This window comes from Gracilinanus agilis, chromosome 1 (assembly GCF_016433145.1).
Source record: "Gracilinanus agilis isolate LMUSP501 chromosome 1, AgileGrace, whole genome shotgun sequence".
Classification (NCBI taxonomy): domain Eukaryota; kingdom Metazoa; phylum Chordata; class Mammalia; order Didelphimorphia; family Didelphidae; genus Gracilinanus; species Gracilinanus agilis.
This window is the reverse complement of record NC_058130.1, coordinates 775,841,412-775,859,373: the sequence shown is the minus strand read 5'-3', so window position 1 is coordinate 775,859,373 and position 17,962 is coordinate 775,841,412. Positions and strand designations below refer to the sequence as shown.

The 17,962-nt window shown below is 45.1% G+C and overlaps 3 protein-coding genes across 3 annotated transcripts in view; 1 reads left to right on the top strand and 2 right to left on the bottom strand.

Annotated features, from left to right (window-relative positions):
* Window positions 1-1,154, bottom strand: part of EWSR1 (EWS RNA binding protein 1) — a 42,937-nt gene extending 41,783 nt beyond the window's left edge. Inside the window, exon 1 of the mRNA XM_044685483.1 lies at window positions 1,112-1,154. Within this exon, the coding sequence (XP_044541418.1) occupies window positions 1,112-1,154 (43 nt within the window). The remainder of the gene's footprint in view (window positions 1-1,111) is intronic.
* On the top strand, window positions 1,061-15,125 carry RHBDD3 (rhomboid domain containing 3). The gene is made up of 5 exons (XM_044674148.1): window positions 1,061-1,312; window positions 13,597-13,974; window positions 14,202-14,367; window positions 14,489-14,758; window positions 14,842-15,125. The coding sequence occupies exons 1-5, from the start codon at window positions 1,153-1,155 to the stop codon at window positions 15,002-15,004; spliced, it is 1,137 nt and encodes a 378-aa protein (XP_044530083.1). The 5' UTR covers window positions 1,061-1,152; the 3' UTR covers window positions 15,005-15,125.
* Window positions 15,095-17,962, bottom strand: part of EMID1 (EMI domain containing 1) — a 37,285-nt gene continuing 34,417 nt past the window's right edge. The window contains exon 13 of the mRNA XM_044685481.1: window positions 15,095-16,606. Coding sequence (XP_044541416.1) covers window positions 16,467-16,606 — 140 coding nt within the window. The 3' untranslated portion in view covers window positions 15,095-16,466. The remainder of the gene's footprint in view (window positions 16,607-17,962) is intronic.

Sequence of the window (17,962 nt, the reverse complement as noted above, 5' to 3'; positions counted from 1 at the left end):
GGGGGGGGCTCAGGGGGGAGTCACCTCCCTAGGCTCAGATGTTATATAGCACCCACTTTGGCTTTGAGGGGGGCAGCCTGTTCTGGGGTCCCCTTTCTGGCTTCAGAGATTGATATGGATACGTGGTAGGGGGAACAGTCAGCGAGTCAAAGAAATGTTACATAGCACCCCCTTTGGGGGAGAGGGACAGTCAGTTTTGGGGGTCCTCCCATTTTGGGTCTCCTTTCCATGCCTGCTTCCCTCCCTTCCCCTCCTGGGCTAGCTTCTCACCAGTGACACCCCACCTAGTTGTAACCACTGAACTCCAGGATTTGGAAACTTCCTGTTGGATGCCAGCAGCCTTCTAAGGGTGCTCCCCAATGCTTCATGCCTGGGGTTAGGGATCTTTCTGATCTTGGGGTACAAGAGATGTGCCTGGAGTGGGGTCAGAGGGCCTCCTCTCTTATAAAATGACATTAATTATAAAAATTGAATTTTATTAAAATATATTTAAAATAGAATAAATACATAAAAATGTACAAAATAAGGGGCTTGAGTCAGATAACCCCCAAGGTTTCTTCCTTCTTTTAAAAAACCCTTACAATACTGTGTATTGATTCCAAGGCAGAAAAGACAGAAGGGCTAGGCAGTAGGGGTTAAGTGATTTACCCAGGGTCACACAGCTAGGAAGAGTCTGGGGACACATTTGAACCCAAGATCTCCTGTTTTTGGGTTTCTTTTGAACCCTGAAGCAGAGGACCAGCATTTGCAGGCTGTTATAGTCTGAGTTCCTTTCCAGTGTTGAGTATATTGGATACTACCATATGGGGACCTCTTTGAACCTCAGTTTCCATCTCTGTAAAATGAGGAGGGTTGGACCAGATGACCTGAGGCCCTTTCTGGTTCTCAGTCCTAGGATTCAGGATGTGTTTTTCCAGAATTTGGAAGGACCTTATAAGCTATCTTAGGATCATATCGTTTTACAGAGGGAGAAAAGGAGGCAAACAGGCTTGGCGGGGGAGGAAGGGGAGATGATCTCTCTGGAGCTGAGAGTTTTTTTTTTCCTTCTTTGCTTCCAGCAGCCAGCCCTGGGGCCTACCTGGTCCTGAACTGCTGGGCTAGGGGGTCCTGCCCGTCTTTTCTCCATCTAGGCAGAGTCGGATCTCAGGAGCCATGGCCCCTGGCAGAGAACGCCAGGCCCCAATGATGCAGATGATCCGGGGGTTGCCCCTGGCCTCCTCCCTTCTGTTGCTGCTTCTCTGCTGTCTGTGGGTGCTGGGGGCCGGCCCCAGCCTTGCCCTGGACCCAGACCTGCTGCTTGGACACTGGCAGGGTGAGAACTTGGTTTCCCTGTGGGCTGGGGAGGTTTCCTTTCCCCCCTCCCTGAGTATTGCCTGTCCTACCTTGGTGTGAAGGGTCTGGGATATGAATACTGAAAGAGGCCAAGAGACCCAGTCTCTAGGCATGTGTCTATCATTTTTCTGGTTTGGGACATTGGGGAAGTTAGTTATTGTCTCCAGTCCTCAGTTGTTTTTTTTCTGGGGTATTCAGTTCAATGCCACAAACATTGGTGTCAGGCAGGCACTGGGCTGGTTGCTGGGGAGAGGATGACAAAAACAACACCTCCTGCCCTCCAGGAACTTATATTCTACTGGGGGAAACATATCAGTGTTTTTGAAAATAAATTTATTTTTGCATGTATTAATAATCTGCCGTCCCTCCACTGAGTAACCACAGCAAGTAAACCCTCCTGAAACAAAATCATCATAGGCATGACCTGAAAATGAATGTCTTTCTCTGTATTTTTGTTTAAACCTTTACTTTCTGTCTTGATATCAGTTCTAAGAGAGAAGAGTGGCAAAGGTAAAACAATAGGAGATTAAGTGACTTGCTTAGGGTCACACAGCCAGATTTGAACCCCATCTCCAGGCCTGACTCTATCCCCAGTACCACCAAGCTGTCCCTACCATGTTTTTTTTTTTTAATTTTTTTAAAATTTTTATTTTAAACCCTTAACTTCTGTGTATTGACCTATAGGTGGAAGAGTGGTAAGGGTAGGCAATGGGGGTCAAGTGACTTGCCCAGGGTCACACAGCTGGGAAGTGTCTGAGACCGGATTTGAACCTAGGACTTCCCGTCTCTAGGCCTGGCTCTCAATCCACTGAGCTACCCAGCTGCCCCCTGTCCCTACCATGTTTTAATGATCACTGCTTTTTAGTACAGTGTGAGGTCTGGTATTGGTAGAGGTCCACTTTTTTCTTTATTACTCTTGAGATTTTTGAGCTTATATTTCTCTCTATAAATTTTGTTGTTATAGGAGCTATATTATTATATTAACTCGGTGGTACAGTGAATGAAGAATTGAACCTGGAGTCAGGAAGACCTGAGTTGAAATCCAGCTTTAGACACTAGCTGTATGATCTTTAGCATGTCTCTTATAACTTTTGTTTGCCTCAGTTTCCTCACCTATAAAATGGGGTTAATGAGAGTACCTCCTTCTGGGTTATTGTGAAGATCACATGAGATTCTGTTTCTAAAGTTCTTAGCCTAGTTAATAGTTGGCACCAAGTGGGCATTATGTAAATACTAGCTAATATTATTATTATTTTGTTTTTTAGATCTATAAAATATTCCCTTGGTTGTTTGATTGGTATAGCAGTAATAAATAAATTAGGCAGTTTTGTCATTTTTATAATACTGGTTTGATCTACCTATGTGCAATGAATAAGTCTTCAGTTTTTTAGGTCTGTATTTCTGGAAAGAATGATTTTTAGTTGGAGTCATATAGTTTCTGGGAGCGCATATTCTCAAATATTTTATAACTTCTGTAGTTACAGTGAATGGAATTTCTCTTTCTAGTTCCTACTGTTGGGTTTTGTTGCTAACATATAGGAATGCTAATGATTTATATGGACCTATTTTTTATGTCCTAAAAAATTGCTGAATTAAATTGTTTGAAAATTTTTTTGTTGACCCTTTAGGGTTTTCTAAGCAAGTCATTGTATCATCTGTAAAAAATGATAATTTTATTTCTTCTTTGCCTATGCTGATAACCTCCTGAAGCTATGTGGCACAGTGGATAGCATGGCAGTCCTGGGTTCAGGAAGTCTCATCTTCTTGAGTTCAAATCTAGCCTCAGACACTTACTTAGTTGTATGACCCTGGGCAAGTCACTTCACCCTGTTTGCCTCACTTTTCTCATCTGTCAAATGAGCTGGAGGCCAACCACTCCAGTATCTTTGCCAAAAACATCCCAAATAGGGTCACTTTGTTACTAAAAGGACTGAACAACAACAAAATTTCCTCAGTTCCTCCTTCTTAGCTTAATGCAATGGCTAACATTTTTAGTGTTCTGTTAAATAGTAATGGTGAGGATGGGCATTCTCACTTGACTCCAGATCTTATTCTCTGTTACATATAATTTTTATCACTTTTATTTTATTCACTTCCTGGTTTCCTTTACACTCTAACTAAAATCCTATTTTTTCCTGGGAACCTTCCCTAACCCCTCTTAATTCCAGTGCCTTCCCTTTGTTGATTATTTCCTATTTATCTTGTATAGCTCTTGCTTTGTATGTATTTGTTTGCCTGTTGTCTCACCCATTAGATTGTAAGCTCCTAGAGGTGTTTAACTCTGATTAATTTTTGCTCTTGGTTTTAGATGGATATTATTTGCTAAATTAAGGAAAGGTCTATTTATTCTTATGCTTTCTAGAATTTTTAATTCTAGATTAAGATCTAGATCTAGAAAAAGATTCTGAGTTTTGTCAAAAGCTTTTTTAGCATTTGATTGTTAATAATGTATTTTTTATTATTTATATCATTAATGCTATTTGTTATATTTGTAGTTTTTTAAAACATTTTTAAAAGGGTTTTCAAAACTCTTACCTTCTGTCTTAGTATTGATTCTAAGTATTCTTCTATCTATTCTAAGACAGAAGAGTGGCAAGGGCAAGGCAATCAGGATTAAGTGACTTGCCCAGCATCCTGTAGCAAGGAAGTGTCGAAAGCTAGATTTGAACCCAAGACTTCCTGTCTCCAGGCCTGACTCTATCCACTGATCCACCTAGCTGCTCTGTTTATCGTTTTCCTTATGTTGAACCAGCCCTGCATTCCTGGTACACATCCAATATGTCATAGTGTAAATTTCTTACGTGTTGTTTCTCCATGCTAAAATTTTATTGAACATTTTTGCTTCAGTGCTCATTAGAGATACTGGTCTATGTTGTTTTTTTCTTCTTTATCTCTTCCTGGTTTAGGTATTTACACCACATTTGTATTATAGGAAGAGATTAGGCTACTTTTTTCTCCTTGTCATTGCAAACAATGTATATTTTTAATATGGAAATAATTTGTTCTTTGAAGATTTGATAGAATTCGATGGGTCCTAGAATAATTTTTGGTAATTAATTTATGGCTTGTTCAAATTCTTTTTCTAATGTTGGTTATTTAGAGGCTATTTTTTCTTTATTTTTTAATCTGAATATCTTCTAATTTTGTAAGTATTAATTCATTTCCTTTGTTATCAGGTTTGTTATATATTCTTCCACTTCGTCTAAGTTATCAGATTTACTAGCATTTAATTGAACAAAAGAATTTAAAATAATTTCCTTGATTTTTCTTTAGTTGCAAGGTCTCCTTTTTCATTTTTGATATGAACGCTGGTTTTCTTCTCCTGTTTAGATTAGCTATTTGCCTATTAGATAGAAAATTAAATACAAAATATATAACACCCAATTTTCATCGTCCTCCTGGAAATGATGTGTTTCATAGAAAGTTTTTTTCCTTTCATTCCTTTATCATGCCTTGTTTTTTGTGATGACAACACGAATGCCTCTTGGGCTCTGGATATGTAAAGACAAAGGAAGCAGTCTCTGCCTTTGGGAAGCTTATATCCCATTGGATGTAAGAAAATAACATGTATGCAGAAAATGGAATATAATATAAATAGGAAGTTTTACATATATAAAATCATATGCATATATACACATATTCAGTGGAATTCAGGAAAAAGTGTCTAGTTTTTATGAATAAAAAGTTTAAAATATATGATATTATATAATATATGAGTATAAATATAAAAATATGAACTCAAATAAAAATAAAATATAAATTGTAAATAAAAATAACTGCATTAAGTATGAAATGTGAAATCACAAATAAAATTAAAATATAAAATTACAAATAAATTAGACTGTGAAATTATAAATAAAATTAAAATAAGAAATTATAAACAAAATATGAAATTATAAATAAAATATAGAAAATATGAAATTATAAATAACGATTTTTTTCTTTTATGGTTTGCTTTTATAAACCCTTACCTTCCATCTTAAAATCAATACTGTGTATTGGTTCCAATGCAAAAGAGTGGTAAAGGTTAGGCAGTTGGGGTTAAGTGACTTGCCCAGGGTCACACAGCTAGGAAGTATCTGAGCCTAGATTTGAACTCAGGATCACCCATCTCTGGGCCAGGCTTTCTATCCACTGAGCCAGCTAGCTACTCCTTTCTTTTATGTTTAATGCTGTTTTTTCAGGTGGATAACTGGGTGGAGTTGAATTAAACTCAAGATCCAGAGAAGCAAGAAAGATTGTGCAGGCTTCAGACTTGGACCTCAGAGAACATTTAATCCATCTCCTTGTTTTACAGAGGAGGAAATTAGATAATAAATAGAAAAGACAGAATTTGAACTCAGACCCTTACCTCACTATGGGTCCCAGTTCTGTGTCCGATTGTCACAAGGTCTATTAAAATCATGGATTTTATTTATGGCAAAACCCCTTGACCTTCCCTCAGGGCCTCTTGACTTTTACTTTATACACAAGTTCTTATAAGCCTAGAGATACAAGCTAGAGAAAAGCTAGAAAAGCTATTTTAAAAAGAACCAAGTTAGGTCCTAAGGACCTGCCATCCTCACTCTTATTAATGTTGGTTGAGATTCACAGGAAAAGATTAAATCACATGGGACAGCGTACAATTATAATGCAGCTTTTTATTTTTTGAAGTAGTTTTTTCTCTCTTATTTCTTTTTTTTAAAACATCACCAAGATTTCTCCCTGTATCCCTTCCCTTCCTCTTTCTAAGAGCCATCCCTTATAACAGGATTTTTTTAAAGGAAAAAAATAAGAAAAAAGGGAAAGAAGAAGAAAAAAAAACCCTTTAAAAAAATTGATCAATACATTGACATCCTGCCAACATATACTGTGTTCTATAGCTGTGGACCCTGACCTCTGTAGATGAGTGGGGGAAGAACTTTCTCATAGCTCTTTCTTAGGGTCCTGCTTGTTCTTTTAAAAAATATTTAGGGGGCAGGTAGGTGGCTTAGTGGATGGGGAGAGGGAGGTACTGGATTCAAATGTGACCTCGGACACTTCCTAGCTGTGTGACCCTGGGCAAGTCACTTAACCCCCATTGCCCACCCTTACCACTCTTCTTTCTGGATTGGAGCCAATACACAGTATTGATTCTAAGACAAAAATTAAGGGTTTAACAATAAATAAAATTTTAAAAGTTTAATATTTTTATTTTTTTAAAAACAGGTTTTAAAATGTATTTTTATTTAAAATGCTTATTTTTAAAAATTCATTTTACTTTTTAAAAATTAATCTGCCGGGGGCAGCTGGGTAGCTCAGTGGATTGAGAGTCAGACCTAGAGACGGCAGGCCCTAGGTTCAAATCCAGCCTCAGACACTTCCCAGCTTTGTGATCCTGGGCAAGTCACTTGACCCCCATTGCCCACCCTTACCGCTCTTCCACTGATGAGCCAATACACAGAAGTTAAGGGTTTAAAAAAAAATAAAAAAAATTAATCTGCCCTTCCTACTAGTTCTTCTCTAATTGAGGAAGTTAAAAAAAATAAATTCCCCCCTAACATAGTTACCTAGTTAAGCCAAACATTCCCAAATTAGTACAAAAATATATGGTTTTTTTTCTGGCAGGAGGTGAATGCTTTGTTTTATCTTCAGTTCTTTGGACTCATGCTTTATCATTGCAGTGAAGAGAGTTCTAAAGTCCTGCAAATTTAAAGTTTTAATTTAAAAAAATTAAAATTTTAGTTAAAACTTGTAAAAAATGTTATTAGCTTAAAAAAAGGTATTGGATAAATTATTCTCCTACTTCTACTCACTTCTCTCTGTATCAGTTCATAGAAGTCTTCCAGGTTTACTCTGAAATTGTCTTTTTTGTCTTTTCTTGTGCCACAATTTATCAATCAATCAGTAAACATTTATGCAGTGCCTACTTTGTGCCACTGTGCTGAGTGCTGGGGATAAGAAAAAAAGGCAAAAGATAGTCTTTGCCCTCAAGGAGCTTATGATCTAAGGGGGAGACTTACCTGCAGGTTAATCTATACTAAACAAGCTCTAAACAGAATAAATAGGAAATAGTTAACAGACCTACTAGAGTTAAGAAGGGATAGTGAAGTAAGATGGGATTTTAGTTTGTAATTTTGCCACATTCATTTTCTTTCTTTTTAAAAAGGAATTTCTATTGATGTCTTTTGCTTTTACATTTAAACATTTTTCCTCTTTTTCCTTTCAGAGAACCCTAAAAAGAAAATTTTTTTTCTTCATTTTATTCCAGTAACAAATTTACACATAAGTTTTCCAACAGGATTCACGTTGTCTCTCCTCCTGGAGCTGACAAGCAAATCCACTAGGTTATACATGTATCATCACTCAAATCCTATTTCCGTATTATTCATTTTTGTAATAGAGACATCTTTTTTTTTTTTTTAAACCCTTGTACTTCGGTATATTGTCTCATAGGTGGAAGATTGGTAAGGGTGGGCAATGGGGGTCAAGTGACTTGCCCAGGGTCACACAGCTGGGAAGTGGCTGAGGCCGGTTTTGAACCTAGGACCTCCTGTCTCTAGGCCTGACTCTCACTCCATTGAGCTAACCAGCTGCCCCCCTAGAGTCATCTTTTAAAAACAAAATCCCAAATCATGTACCCAGATAAATAAGTGATAAATCATGTTTTTTTTTATGCAGAAGAAAAAATTTAAAAAAAGGAAAACAATCCATATATATATATATTAATCTGATAATACATCCACAGCCATGTATCTTCCACCTCTGAGAAGAAGTGGGGTATGGGTATCTTTTCATATCTCCTTTAAAATTAAAAAAAATATTTATATCGCTAGTTATTATGTAGCCTAAATTTTTCCTATCTCATTCTTTCTTTAAAAAAAAAAAATAAACCCAACCAAAAAACCCTTTTTACCTTCTGTCTTAGAATTCACATGAAATATCAGTTCCGAGGCAGAAGAGTGGTACAGGCTAGGCAATGGGGGTTAAGTGACTTGGCCAGGGTCACACAGCTAGAAAGTGTCCAGGGCCAGATTTAAGCCCAGGACTTTCCATCTCTAGTCTTGGCTCTCCATCTACTGACCCTTCCTAGCCCACTTCCAGAGAATTAACCCTTATAACAAATAATATTAAAAAGGAAAAAAAGGGAAGAGGAAAATTGATCAAAATATTGAGTAAATCTGACTGAAAATCAGTGTAGACTGATTCCCCCTCTGTACTACCTTTACAAAGGAGTGGGGAGAGGGGCTCCTGAGATCCCTTCTTTGGGGCCACTTGGTTCTCTGCAGCTTTACAACATTCCTTTATTTTGATTTAATGTAATCAAAATCATTCTTTTATTGTGAACTCAGTCTTTCTTAACATTGAAATTATTGTAGCCATGATGAATATTGTTCTCTTGGCTCCATTTCTTCAGGTTGCATCAGATCATGTACATCTTTGCATTCTTCTCCATATTTATCATATTCATCATTTCTGACAGCGCAGTAATATTCCATTATGTTTATGTACCACAATTTGTTTAGCCTTTTCCTTGTCAATAGGCTTCTACTTTTGTTTCCAATTCTTGGCTACCACAAAAAAGGGTGGCTATAAATATTTTGTTTATATGGCATATATGGAGCCCTTTTTGTCAGTGACTTCGGTAGGTGTAGAGCTAGAAGTATTATTTCTAGGTCAAAGCATATGGACATTTAATTATTTTATTTGCATACTTCCAGCTTCCTTTCCTTTGAATGGTTGTACTGTTTCACAACTCCACCAACAATGCACCAGTGCTGTTGTCTTTCCATAACAGCTCCAATATTGATGATTTTCATATTTTGTCCCCTTTGCCAGTTTTCTGATGGTGAAATGAAATCTCAGGTTTAAAAAAATGCATTTCTCTTATTAATGATTTGGGACATTTTTTCATATGATTGTTAATAGTTTCTTTTTTTCTTTTGAGAACTATCTATATCCTTTGATTCCTTCTTTAGTGGGGAATGGCTCTTGATCTTATCTATTTTTCACTAGTTGTCTGTGTATCTTAGGTACCAAATTCTTACCTGAGAAATTTGAGGCAAATGTTTTTGCTTCTCTTCTCTTAGACTCATTACTTTTATTGTGTTAGAAATGTTCATTTTCATATAGTCAGGACAATCTTTTTTTCTTGTTTGTATTCTTGTTTTCTGTTTCATCTCTATCCCTTGTTTGGTTAAGAATACAGCAAGGAAAGGAATAGGATCTTTTTATCACCTCTTTTTTCTAATAGTTTGATCTTTTTAAAAAAAATTTAATTAATTAATTTAGAGCATTTTTCCGTGGTTACGGGATTCATGTTCTATCTACTCTCCCCTCCTCCCACAGCTGACACACAATTCCACTGGGTTTTACATGTGTCATTGATCAAGACCTATTTCCATATTATTGATATTTGCACTAGGGTGCTCATTTAGAGTCAATATCCCCAATCATATCCCCATCAACCCATGTGATTAGGAAGTTGTTTTTCTTCTGTGTTTCCGTTCCCACAGTTCTTTCTCTGGATGTGAATAGCATTCTTTCTCATAAGTCCCTAAGAATTGTCCCGGATCATTGCATTGTTGCTAGTAGAGAAGTCCATTACATTCGATTTTACCACAGTGCATCCCTCTCTGTGTACAATGTTCTCCTGGTTCTGCTCCTTTCACTCTGCATCACTTCCTGGAGGTCATTCCAGTTCACATGGAATTCCTCCAATTCATTATTCCTTTGAGCACAATAATATTCCATCACCAATAGATACCACAGTTTGTTTAGCCATTCCCCAATTGAAGCAGTGGTATGGCTGGATCAAAGGGCAGGCAGTCTTTTAGCACTCATTGGGCATAGTTCCAAATTGCCATCCAGAATGCTTGGATCAATTCACAATTCCACCAGCAGTGCATTAATGTCCTAATTTTGCCACATCTCCTTTTATTTCTTTCCTTTGCTGTCATGTTAGCCAATCTGCTAGGTGTGAAGTGGTACCTCAGAGTTGTTTTGATTTGCATTTCTGTAATTATTAGAGATTTAGAACACTTTCTCATGTGCTTATTGATAGTTTTGATTTCTTTATCTGAAAATTGCCTGTTCATGTCCCCAGCCCATTTATCAATTGGGGGTGGCTTGATTTTTTGTACAATTGATTTAGCTCCTTATAAATTTGAGTAATTAGACCTTTGTCAGAGGTTTTTGTTATAAAGATTTTTTCCCAATTTGTTGCTTCCCTTCTAATTTTGGTTGCATTGGTTTGTTTGTACAAAAACTTTTTTAATTTAATGTAATCAGAATTATTTTACATTTTGTAATTTTTTCTAACTCTTGCTTGGTCTTAAATTTTTTCCTTTCCCAAAGATCTGACAAATATTCTATTCTGTGTTCACCGAATTTACTTTTAGTTTCCTTTTTTATATTCAAGTCATTCACCCATTCTGAGTTTATCTTGGTGTAGAGTGTGAGATGTTGATCTAAACCTATTCTCTGCCATATGTTTTCTGGTTTGATATTTAATATTCTGATTTGGTATCCTTTTTGAATTTATCTTGGAATATGGTGTAAAATGTTGGTCTAAGCTTAATGTTCACCAGACTGCTTTTCAGTTTTTTCCGTTTGATAAGAATTATTATCCAGATATTCTCACAAAATAGGAAATTCTTTTCAAAATAATTTGTTTTCCCACTTTATCAAACACTGGGTTACTTAGCAGACTTATTTATAATTTTACTCTGTCTAGTCTGTTTTGTTGATCGAGCTTTTTATTTTTTAACCAATACTAAATGATCTTGATGATTGCTGCTTTGGAATATTGTCTGAGTTCTGGAAGTGCTTTCCCCCTTTATACGTCTCCTTTTTATTTTTTCTCCTTTTCTAGATTTTTTGGTTCTTTCAAATGCATTTTGTCAATAATTATCTAGCTCCATAAAAAGACTTTTTTTTTTATTAAAGTCTAGATTTTATTTTTCTTTTTTTAAAACTACCAATACATTGTTATAGCAAAAGCAAACACTTCCCAACTAATCCACAATGCAAGTACATCCTCTAGGAAGCACCTTCTCTGAAAGGAGCTAGCCAGTTTTACTTTGTACCCAGTACCCTACTCATTGCCAGGGGTGCAAGAAAGATGAAACCAGAGCCTGCCCTCACCAGCTTACAGTCTAATCTAATGCAAAGAACTTAGTAGAGACAAGATATGACAGAGCAGACAAAAGTAATTTGGGTGCAGGGGTGGGGGTGGCAGAAGGGGGGGGGTCTTTGAGCAGAGGCTTAAAGGGGGCTGGAGAAGCCACAGAATGGATTGGAACAGGGAGGGCATTCCAGGCAGGGGGCCCTGCTAGGACAAAGCCCCTGAGAGAGGCGGTATGTGTGGTGTGTGTGGGAGGTGTCAGACCTGCTACCCTAAGCCTCCCAGGGATACCTCCCCTCATCAATAACATGGGATGGGCAGGGTCGTGGGCTCTCAGGGGATGCTGGGGGAGGGGGGGCAAGGAGTGACAGCTTCTGCTCTGGTGCAGCCAGTCCCCTGGAGGCAGTGTGGGTTCAGTGACTTGTGCCAAGGATGGGAAAAGGGCTCTGCCTGGGCTGAGTGGTCAGCCTTGTTCTGCCCAAGTCTGGGGCCAGAGGGGCAAATCCCGATGTCAGGAAACACTTCCTCACATTGGTGAATAGCGAACATCTCCAGGACCCTGGGAGGAGGACTGGTGTAATCCCTCATGGTACAGGTGGGGAAACTGAGGCAGGCAGCTAAAGCAACTTGTTCAAGGTCACACAGCCAAGAGGCCAGGGCTGGATTTGAATAATGATGCTAGTATGGATGCCTCATGGATCCTTATAAAATCCCTGGGAGGTGGTCGCTGTCCTCATCTCCATTTTACAGATGAGGAAACTGAGGCAGGCAGCAGTGACGTAACTTATAGGGACTGGGCCTGAGATTTCATTGATGAAGAGAGCTCCTGGGAGAGGAAATTCCTTCCATCAGTGCAGGTGGGCATCCTGTCCTCCACTTGGTGCCTGTCACCCAAGGACACACAACCAGGGTGTGGGAGAAGCAGAACTTGAACTCAGGCCCTTCTCTTTTCACTCCACCAGGCTGCCTCTCTAACAGTGGGAGCTTCTGGGACAGGGGTAAGCTCCCTATTCAAGCAGAGGCTCATGTGGGGTTGGGGAGAGAGGCTTCCTGGTCAGGTGGCTCTCTGAACTTCCAGCGTGGAGACTCTGTTGTCTTTTTTTTTGGACACAAACATATTCTCAAGGTTTAGAGGAATAAATGGGGTTACTGACACAATCTCTGATCATTGAGTCATTAGCCTGGTCTAGAAAGTGTGTCTGGAAGGTAGGCCTGGAATTCATTCATTCATTTATTCATTCTTTCTTTCCTTTATTTGCTTATTCGTTCTTTTGTTCCTTTGTTCATTCACTAGTTGATTCATTGTTTTCCATCATTCATTTGTTCATTCCTTCTTTTGTTCCTTTGTTCATTCATTCTTGTTAGTTCATTCCTTTTCTTGTTTGTTTATTCATTCATTTGTTCACTCATTCATTCAACAAACACTAAAGTGCTCTTTATATCCTGGAGTCTCTTCTCTTCCCCCAGCCTCCACTTTGGCTCTGGCCTCCTTCCTCCCACCCAGCCTCTTGGTGTCCCTGGGGCTTAATATAAACTGCAGGGGCTCCTCCAATGGTGTCCTGAGCCTCCCAGTACTGGACCTTCTTCTCCATCTCCCATCACCAGGCCTTTGCACTGCAGCCTCAAAGCCTTTCCTCCGGATTCCTCCTCCTTTCTAGGGCTCTCCCCTCCCCAGACAGCTCTAATTGTCCTGGGGTCTGAGGCACTGACGGTGACTCCATTTGGGGTTTTCTGCTCAGAGATCCTGGATTGGCTTTTGCCTTTTCCTCTTTTGGCTCATTTGACATAAGGAAACGGAGGCAGCCAGTTTGGTGACTTCCCCAGGGTCACACAGAAGGTGCCTGGGGCCACTGGGGGAAGAAGCATCTTCAGGCCTTGAAGGCTAGGAATTAGGAAGATTTGAACCCAGATCCTGCCTTAGACACAGAGCTGTGTGATCTTGGGCAAGTCCCTTGGGCTCCACTGGCCTCAGTTTCCTCAGATATAAATGAGGGTAACGATGGCACCCCCTAGCCAGAGTTGTAGGATCAGGTGGGATCTGTTGTCCCCATGTCCTTCCTCCTTTCCTGTGGCTCCAACATGCTGCCCCCTTGGGGCAGGGTAGAGACCCTGGGGAGCTATCTGGGGGCCGACAGGGGCCCTCCTGGCCTTCCTTGACCCTCTGCCTCCTGTCTTGCCAGTGCACCGGCTGCTGACCTTCCCACTAGGCCACACGGCCCTCCCAGCCCTGCTGCTGAGCCTGCTCCTCTTCCCCACCCTGGGCTGGTACCAGGAGAGCCACCTTGGCACCCTGCGCTACGTGCACGCCTCGGCCCTGGGCACCCTGGCCACGGGGCTCCTCTACCTGCTCCTGGCAGGGCTCGGGGTGCCTGGGGCCGGCAGCGGGGGCTGTGGCTTCGCGCCCATCCACCTGGCGCTGCTGGCAGCCCAGCATCGGAGCCGGACGAGGCTGCCTGGCGGGGTGGTCCCGCCCTTGCTGCTGCTGGCCCTCATGCACCTGGTGAGCTCCGAGCCCCCCTTCCTGCTGCAGCTCTGCGGCCTGCTCTCAGGCCTGGCCTGTATCTTTTCGGGGGGCGGTGGGGGGAGCCAAGAGAATGGAAGGGTGGGGAGGGGAGGGGGCGGAGGCGGGAGGTCACTGGCGGCCCCATCGGACCAGAGCCGGGAGAATAGGCGGGAGGTGGGCCAGGCCGGGCCCACGGCTCGGGCAGAGGTAGGGGGGCGGGGTGCCCCCGGGGCCTCCTGCCGAGTTTTCCCTTGACGGACCACCCCCGCGGGGACGACGCAGACTCGGCCGGACTCTTCCGCCGGCTGGAGCTCTCGGAGCGCAGGCTGCAGACCCTGCAGAAGGCCAGAATGTGCCGGGCGCTGGAGGGGAGCTGCCTGCTCTGCTTCATCCCGGCCCCCGGCAGCCCCTTGGAGCTGCCCATCGTCCGTCCAGAAGCTGGCCCGAGGTGAGCCCCAGCGGCCGCGAGGTGGCGGCAGAGGGAGCTCCCTGGGAGGTGGGGCCTGGGCGGAGGCGGGGCCTGGGCGGGCTCCCTGGCGCCCCCCAGTGACGGCCTCCCGCTCCCCCAGACACTCAGACCCTGGAGCTCTTGGGAATTTGATGCCCGGACTTTGGGCCTCGTCTCCGGCCCCGGCCCTTCTGACTCCTGGCCTGGGGCCCTCCCTGTTTGAGGCGTCCGTCTTTGAAGGCGTCCCCCCCGCGGGGACCCTGCAGTGGAGCCACGGAGAAAGCATGGACGATAACCTGCTCCAGGCCGCCATCCGCGCTTCCCTTCAGGACGAGCCTGCGGGGGCCCCGGAGGAGCTGAGGCTGTCCAAGTCCTCGGTGTCCTCCCTGAGGTAAGGCCGGGCTGGCGCAGGGCGGGCAGGCCGGGGGCGGGGCTCGGGCGGGGCCGGACCTCACTGGCCGCTCCTCTCCGCAGGCTCCAGCAGCTGGAGCGCATGGGCTTCTCCACCGAGCAGGCCGTGGTGGCGCTCGCGGCCACGGGCCGCGTGGAAGGGGCCGTCTCGCTCCTGGTGGAGGGGCAGGTGGGCGACGCGGCCCAGGTGACGTCTGTGGGCCGGGAGGAACCTGCCGTGCCGTAAGGAGAGCCCCTCTCCCCGGGCTCTGCTCCAGGCCCCGTCGGTCCCCACCCCGCCCACGGCACGGACAGACACACAGATGCACACACTCCCCCCGAATAAAGTCCGTTCATCTTTAAGAAAAGTGGGTGCTGGGTGCTTGAGTCGCCGGGCGGGCTCCCTTCCAGCCGCAGGGGGCGCTGTTGGGCCCGATCTCACGGGGCAGGGCAGAGCCTCGTGGTGGCCCCTCAGGCCATCCCGGTCCATTTTACAGGTGAGTAAACAGAGCTGGAATTCGAACTCAGGGCCCCCCCCCCGACTCCCTCTCCAGCCTTCTTTCTATAAGCCCTCCTTCCCATGGGATTTGCCAGACAGCCGGGCTCCCCTCCAGAACACAGCAGCAAGGGAACCTCTAATGCCAGGGACCTCACTACCTACCAAGGCGGCCCATTTCTTTTCTGGAAGCTCTTTTCACAGAGGGTGGGGGGTGGAGCAGGGCCCCATGTGCTCTGGGCCTCCGAGGGACCCTTATTGCCAGGTCCCAGCTTATGGGGGCCATGGGCGGCCCTCTGCTTTGTAAACAGGAAGACCCCCCCCTGCCCCCCAGGGGCTCTGGGGGGGGGGGGGGGGGAATGTCTGCGGGCCCCCACCTCTTGTCAAAGGATTGGCTGGTACTTGACCTTACAGTTTTGGGGGGATCGTAGCACCACAAGTACCAAGTGGGGGGCTGAGAGGCAGGTCAGTGCTTGTTCTGGGGAAGCAGAGGGGCCCAGAGGCTGGTGTGGCTGTGGGTGAAGGGTTTGGCCTTAAGCCCCTGCTTACTTCTGGGCCTCAGATGAGCCCCAAGTGCCAAACCAGAAGTTGGGCCCCCATGTGGCGAGGTGGAGCTGTGGGCAGAGGAGACAGTGCCAGGCCATTTGACCGGAGCCCAGGAGCCCCCCATTCCCACTCCTACCCTGTGTGAGACGGCTTTCCAGGAAGCACCCCAGAAGAGGGGAAAGAAGTGGGAGCTGGGGGTGGGCTCCAGGCCAGCCTTTGCCATGTGCTGCTGGGGTGACTTTGAGCATCATTTCCCTTTTAGGGAAGGAGAGGTGTGGCTGCACACCCTGTCAGGCCAGTCTGGGCCTCAGTTTCCTTCCCTGTAAAGTGAAGGTGGGCGATCAGGGAGGGCATCAGCTCTAATTGTCCCCTCTGCTGCATCCAGTTCTTGAGATTGTCCAGTCTAGGTAGCCCTGTGCCCAGGGTGAACCCCCCTTGTGGCCCTGGGCACGGGATAGAGGAAGCCCAGGAAATTGGCCCTCCAGCCTTCGCATGCTCATGGTTCAGTCTCCAGGATGCCAGTCTGTATCCTGAGCACGGTAGCTCACCCGCTCTGATAATTAGGGGGCTCGGCCTTGCGGGCCTTGGCTGTGGGACAAGAGCTCAGAAGAAGCCCGAGGTGGGGAGGGCCCAATCCCAAGCCCCTCGGTGACCACGCTGACCGGCCTCAGTCCTTCCGGTCCTCACTCCCCTGGGTCAGGAGACGGGAGACAATCCGGTAAGTGGTGGGTACTCCTGCCCGTTTGCCCCGAGGGAAGCTGGAGGCCCCAATGTTGGGGGGCGCCGCCCCGGAGCCAAGGTCCGGTTCTGCCAGAGGAAGGCAAGAGAAACAGGGTTACTCTGGCCCGATCCCCAGGCCAGCGATTGGTCTCCCAGTGGTCCCTCTTCTGGGTGCCATGTTGGAAAGGAACCTCTGAGGACGAGCTGGAGGAAATGCTGGAGGAGAGAACCCAGGGGGCTGCCAGGCTGACCACTGGCAAGGTCAAGGCCAGAGGCCAGTGGAGAGATAGTGCCCTGCTCTACCATCTAAATAGAATTCGACGGTCATTGGTTGCCTGGGATCTCAAAGTCCCACCAGCAGTAAGCTCAGCTGTGGTGCCTCCAAAGCTGTTCTAGAAACCGTCAGATTCTAAGGGCCCGAGCCCCGAGCCCCCTTTTCTCACTATTTCTAGATCTTATTTCCCTCTGAAGGAGAAGGCAGAGCAAATGCTATCCCCATTTTAGAGCTGGGAAAACTGAAGTTGGAAGGGCTCCACTCCGCATGGCTGTCCTGCCTCAGCCCTGTGTTGGACTTTTGTTGGAGAGATGGGGAGACTCCTCCCCAACCCCTCTCCCAGTCGGGGAAGGCACTGAGTGACCCATCTCTGGACTTCAGTGCCCTCCTCCAAGATAAGAGGTGCGTGGGCACTTCTGTCTCCCAGCCACTTGCCCAGGTGACTAGGAAGAAGCCAGAGAAGAGAGGACTCGGAGGTGCAACAGCTGGCTTGTTCTGTCCGGCCCAAGAGAGAAGACCAGCATGAGGAGGGAGATTGAGGCCAGACTGGTGACCTACACGGGCTGCCCCAGGAGGTCTTCACCCTGCCAATGAGGTCCCCATCATTAGAGGTCTTCAAGCAAAGATGGGGGACATCGCCTGTCTGGGATGCAGCTGGAGGGGATGCCCATCTGGGGAGAAGCTGGGGGGCCTGGGGGCCTTTGACACTTTCTGGGTCTGAGAATTTGGGTCTAGTGGACGTCTGGAGTCTTAGTCTAGTGCCTCTGTATGCCCAGGTCTGGGGGGTGATTCCTTGCCAGCTCCCCCCCATCCGGGGCACAGACTCAGTGACTCACCTGGCACAAGACTGGCACACTGAATGTACCCCCTTTCAAGGGCCTTCCAGAGCCTGTGCTTGGGCTCCTTCATCAAGGAGATGCTAGGTGGGCAGGGGGTCTGCTGATGAGTGAATGGGTGAGCCCCCTGCTCACCCCAGGGAAATGGAGGCTAGGGGTCTTGATTTCAGCACCTTGGACAGTCTGCTGGGGACCTGAAGGCCTGGGAGGGCCCCTGCTATCTGGCCTCAGCAGAATCTTTACTAAGCTGAGGGGTGAAGACCTTTGTTCTGAGGGAGTGAGAGTGACCACCCCTGGGCCTAGGGCTCCTTCCCTGTAAAATGAGTTGGGCTG

Bases quoted from the DNA above. Each gene is read 5' to 3' on its own strand.
- RHBDD3 (XM_044674148.1), top strand. From the start codon at position 1,153: ATGGCCCCTGGCAGAGAACGCCAGGCCCCAATGATGCAGATGATCCGG. The intron at 1,313-13,596 runs GTGAGAACTTGG...CTGTCTTGCCAG, and splicing joins GCTGCTTGGACACTGGCAGG to TGCACCGGCTGCTGACCTTC. The intron at 14,368-14,488 runs GTGAGCCCCAGC...CCGCTCCCCCAG, and splicing joins CGTCCAGAAGCTGGCCCGAG to ACACTCAGACCCTGGAGCTC.